At 38.4% G+C, this 4,792-nt stretch overlaps 1 protein-coding gene across 3 annotated transcripts in view; it reads right to left on the reverse strand.

Moving 5' to 3' along the window:
* The window catches only part of cep89 (centrosomal protein 89), a 61,764-nt gene extending 57,521 nt beyond the window's left edge, over window positions 1-4,243 (reverse strand). For all 3 annotated transcript variants that reach the window (XM_011494064.4, XM_020700744.3, XM_078944679.1), the window contains exons 1-4: window positions 3,965-4,243; window positions 3,249-3,355; window positions 2,949-3,095; window positions 564-780 (exon numbers count right to left, since the gene is read on the reverse strand). In XM_011494064.4, coding sequence (XP_011492366.1) covers window positions 564-780; window positions 2,949-3,095; window positions 3,249-3,355; window positions 3,965-4,009 — 516 coding nt within the window. In that variant the 5' untranslated portion in view covers window positions 4,010-4,243. The remainder of the gene's footprint in view (window positions 1-563; window positions 781-2,948; window positions 3,096-3,248; window positions 3,356-3,964) is intronic.
* Window positions 4,244-4,792: the final 549 nt, after the last annotated feature.

Here is a 4,792-nt window from a genome sequence, read left to right on the forward strand (position 1 = left end):
ACATTTTCTGTAAATAAAGATCTTAATTAATTGAAAAAAATGTGTAAATATATGGCAGGAGCAGCTTTGTGGCATAAAATCAGGCCGGCACAGAGAAGACACGTCACAGGAGAACATCCTTTTTAGACCAGAGAACAATGGAGAAATCCGAAAAATCTAAGTTTGTCCTAATAATTTCTCATCAGGGACTTGTGTGTTTTATCTGAACTAAAAAGTTTTCGCACATTACCCAGAACCAAAATTCTAAAAACTGAAAAATCCAGAAAAAATCCCTTCACTTTTCTTTGTACAAACTATATGAAAAGGTTACCTGTGAACAATGGCGCCCCCTGATGGACGAACCCCACATTACAGCAACAAACAAGAACATGAAAGGCTAATTTTTTTCTTAACTGAGTAAAAGATTTATATTTTAATGACTGTAATATCAGCGGCAAAATCCTCCAAGTGTGTTGGAAATACTTTTCATCATACTTTTACTTTAATGTGTCAAATTTCCGACCTCCATGTGGGTCAGAAAATCTCACATGAAGATGTCCAGACATCCACATGAAAATCCTTACCTGACTTTCTAGCTGCACATCAGGGACGTTTTCCGATTCCATCAGGTTCACACGTGTGTCCAGGCTTTGGTAGACGTGATCCTCATCTTCTTCATCCTCCTCCTCCTCCTCCTCCTCTTTGTCTATAAACTCCTCGTCTGAGTGTTCAGGGGAGGACAGGCGTGGCCGGTCGGCTAAATCCTCTGACCATCTGTCTCTGAGGGCGCTTGAAGTCGAGCTAAAATAGGAGGCGGGAGCAAAAGGGATGAGTTTATACGGAATTTCTGTGGTTCTTTGGAAAGCTAGGAAATGGATTTATCCATTCCATCCTCCACAGAGACGCCAAGAGGCTCCCCGATGTGGAATCGCTCATCTTAGCGACTCGATGGTCTCCACAGGACGGCCTCCTCACCCCCCCGCGGATCTATACTCGCCTACAAGTGGGAGCCGCTTGTAGTTTTTACGTCACAAATAAGCTCTTTTTCAAACTTCTACTAAATCACTTCAATTTGAATAAAAAAACGTCGTCCATCATCAGAAAAAACAAAAAACCCATCATCTTCTCAGGAGTGGCTCTTTTAGGAGAGTTGACCTCTTTGACCTTTGCTTCAGGGTGAGTTTGTGGTGCCGACGGTTTAAAAGCTTACAACACCGGAGGCTAAATTCACACAAATTCCTGATGCAAAGAGAAGGAAACGTTCTTAGAAAATGTCATGAACTGTGGGCGTTTTTTCTGAAAATGACAGAGAAGACAGAAGTTTCTCGCAAACCTTCAAAGAAAATGCCTGAAGGTGAGACCTGGAAGAAGTGAGGAGGGCTTGTAAAAGCTTTTACTTAGTGGACGTGATCGATTATGATCAGATAGTAGATCAAACCGGTCAGGATTGGTGCATGGTCCACATAAATATTTTGCAAACAGAAACCTGTTCACTGCAAAGATTGAACACCTTGTTTTTGGACATTCAAGATATTTGACCAACGTTTAAGCTGTTTTACCTTCTCTTTGCTCAACACCTTTCCAAGCTTCACACAAAGTTTTAGTCTCATTAAGAGCTAGGATCAAGAAATAAGGAAATTATTAGCAAAATAATGAGTCAAAATGCCAACTGGACAATAGAAAAACTTGATTTACTGGTTGTTGTTGTTGTTTTTTTAACTCATTTTTATTTTTATTTTGGAAAAAAAAATGTTGATTTATGCTCTAAGAATAAGTGCTAGATTAGATTTTATGAAGATTTATTCACTTGTACTAAGATGGTTTTCACAATTCTGTTCTAAAATTAGTCATTTTCACTTATTACACTAGTTTTTTTTTACTCAGAATGGTTAATAAAGGTTAATAAAAACTAGCAAACATATACTCCTAAATGGGCTGTTTATTATGTTTTTTTTGCGTCTTTCCCCTTTTGAACTCCTTGTTTTTAGATTTTTTTCGCTCACAAGGTTTCTTGTTACACTGTATAAAAATTCAAGTTTGCTAAACTTAAAATAATTTGTAACCCGGCTTTCTTAAAATTTGGATTAAAGCACGCAAATTATCTCAAGTAACTTTCACATTCAATTCAATTTTATTTGTCAAGCCCAAATTCACAACAACAGTCGTCTTGATGGGCTTCGTATAGGTAATTGAAAAAGTTAACTTCAACCCATCGATTTGTTTCCCCAACTCAAGTTCATAGCACTCATGTTTAAAGTTAAACAAACAAATATTTTTACTGTACCACCTAAGGAAGTCAAGTATTCTCAACTGCCTTTTTGATTAGGTCTAATGGTAATGTAATGGAAACACAATTAAATTGAAATGACCTAAAAATGTGTTTGCCAGATTTAAAATTGAGTTGTGGTTACTTTTCTACTTACTATATTTTTTACCTAAAAAATAAAGTACCCACAACAAATCAATAAGAATAGTTCTTTACTTGTAGGTAAAATTGCATTGAAGCATGGATGATATTTCTGTATTACTTTATAGGGATTTTCTTCTTAAGATTCATGTTATATTCATAGCTTTAGGAAAAGTATTTTTCCAGTGTACATGTTTAAGTTGTTTTCTGTGCTGGAGAAGTATTTTTCTGTTTTTCTTTTTCAAAATGTTGTTGTTTTTACCTCGGATGACCTCGCTGTAAGCCGTCTGTGCTAAAAGACGCCAGAAAAATCATTTGTCCAGTTTTTCTGGTCCTTCCTGCGTTTGATTTCATGTTTGCCACATTCATACCAACGCCTGCACATGACAGAAACGCCATCCATCAGGGTCACATTTTTCTTGTCAGTTATGTGTATAAAAAATGTAAAGCAGAGAGACTGAAATGGACAAAAAAAAAAAAGGCAGATGTGGTCTGAGGGTGAAAAGCAATGTCAAACAGTCATTAAAGAGTTTATGATCCCCGTGTTTGAAAACGTGGTTACCTCATATAATACGCTGTGTTGAAGTTCGGCCCGGACACGATGGATTCTGACCGGTCAATCTCAGAGGATGACCTGGGCCGGAACGGAGGGATGGCCCAGGTCTGACCCGTCAGAGAGGAGGAGAGAATGGCTGCTGCCAAGGCGGACCTGCACGTGGAAATGTTCAGACACAGAAGAAAGCAGCGAGAAACCATCACACAGTGAGGATGACGCGTTGTCTAACATCACACGTGTGGCACAGAATGTTTGGAGAATGATAAGCGGGGGGGTAACAGGTGATGAAGGGGTGGTGTCAGGTACCTGGGTCGCTCTGGAGACGGGTTTGGGTTGTGAGGCGGAGGGGTACGAGGTACGGCGGGCTTGGGGGCAACAGACGCTGCGGGGATCAAACCATGAGCTATGTGCCTCTACACAACAGAGAGGGAGGGAGGTTAGAGCAACGCACTGCAACACACACACACTGAACACGTCACGTGCACGGATCCAGAACATGGAAATAAAGGGCCACCTGGCTGCTTTAATGTATTTTATTATTTTATCTTGTTGAGGAAAGATCACCAAAAGCAAATCTCAGGAATTCTACTTACTACATTATGCAACAGGACTCTGCTCCAAATCAACAACTTTGTGTGCAATAACTGACTTTCATCTACCTACACACACAATATTTGTTATGCGGCACTTTATTCTATTTTTTCATACTTATTTGTCTTTGCACATTTCTTGATTAGATTTATAGTACTTTCCACTAAACTAAACTGGGGCCCCTGAAGTGTCAGAAGATCATGACAATCAAACAAAACATTAAAATAAAAATAAAAAACAATAAGCATCTCTGCTTGAATCATTTCAGTTGTTTCATTTTCAAACCACTAAGTTGCAAAATTAACATATGGTTACTCAATGTGCTTTAAAAAAAAAACACAAATGTTAAAAATCCAGGATTATGAATGGTACGTTACCAAACAGTCAAGCTAACTCAAACTATAATCATTTTTAGAGCGCGAGGCACTTACATACTCCTCCTTGTTTTCTCTCCTTCTGAAGTTAAGCTTCAACATTGTGAAACTTTTTTTCACCACAAGCTAGCTTGTTTAAATTTAAGCTTCAGTTTTAGTAATCGGTTCGACTTTACCGAGCGTTCGTGAAAAACCAATAAATAAAAATCACATTGTTTCAAACGCACTAAAATGAATAACGAGTCGATTGTTAACAGTGATCGGAAACAGCAGAACGCAAACTATAAAGATGCCTGCTGGGAAAACTCTTGTATCACTAGACGCCTAAGCGCAGATGTGACCTCGAAATAAAAACAACGCTGATTGGTTTAGGTTCTTTGATTCAGCAAATCAGAGAGTGTTTTAGTTTACCTAGCAACGGCAGTGTTTCGTGACAAAGGCTCACCACCAGGGGGCGGTAGAGTCCAATTTAGGAGACTGAACAAAGGACTATTAAAAAACAAAAGAATGATTTTGTTTTACGAAATGACATTTTCACGCATGCTTAGATAGTAAAGAAGCTTTTTTTTCTCTCTGAAAAAGTCATGATTTAAAGTCACAGGTCAAAAAACTATAAAAATACGTTGAAACAAAATTTGTTAACTTCAGCATTACAGTATGGCCCCACCTTCAGTCACTTACAGTCTGTGTATGGAAAAACTGAACAAACTCAATGGGATTTAATCCCGTTTCCTTTAGTTAATCCCAGAGTAAAGGAATTTCTTTACTCTGGGATTAAGATGATCTCAAAAAGACTCAAGATGGCTCAGAAATGATGTGCGCGTTGGTTTCCTCTGGTCAAATTCCAAGCCAGACAAACACTGTAAAACATTAATATCTCACACA

The sequence above is a fragment of the Oryzias latipes genome, chromosome 3 (genome assembly GCF_053564925.1).
Source record: "Oryzias latipes strain Hd-rR chromosome 3, Olatipes_Hd-rR_3.1".
Taxonomy (NCBI): domain Eukaryota; kingdom Metazoa; phylum Chordata; class Actinopteri; order Beloniformes; family Adrianichthyidae; genus Oryzias; species Oryzias latipes.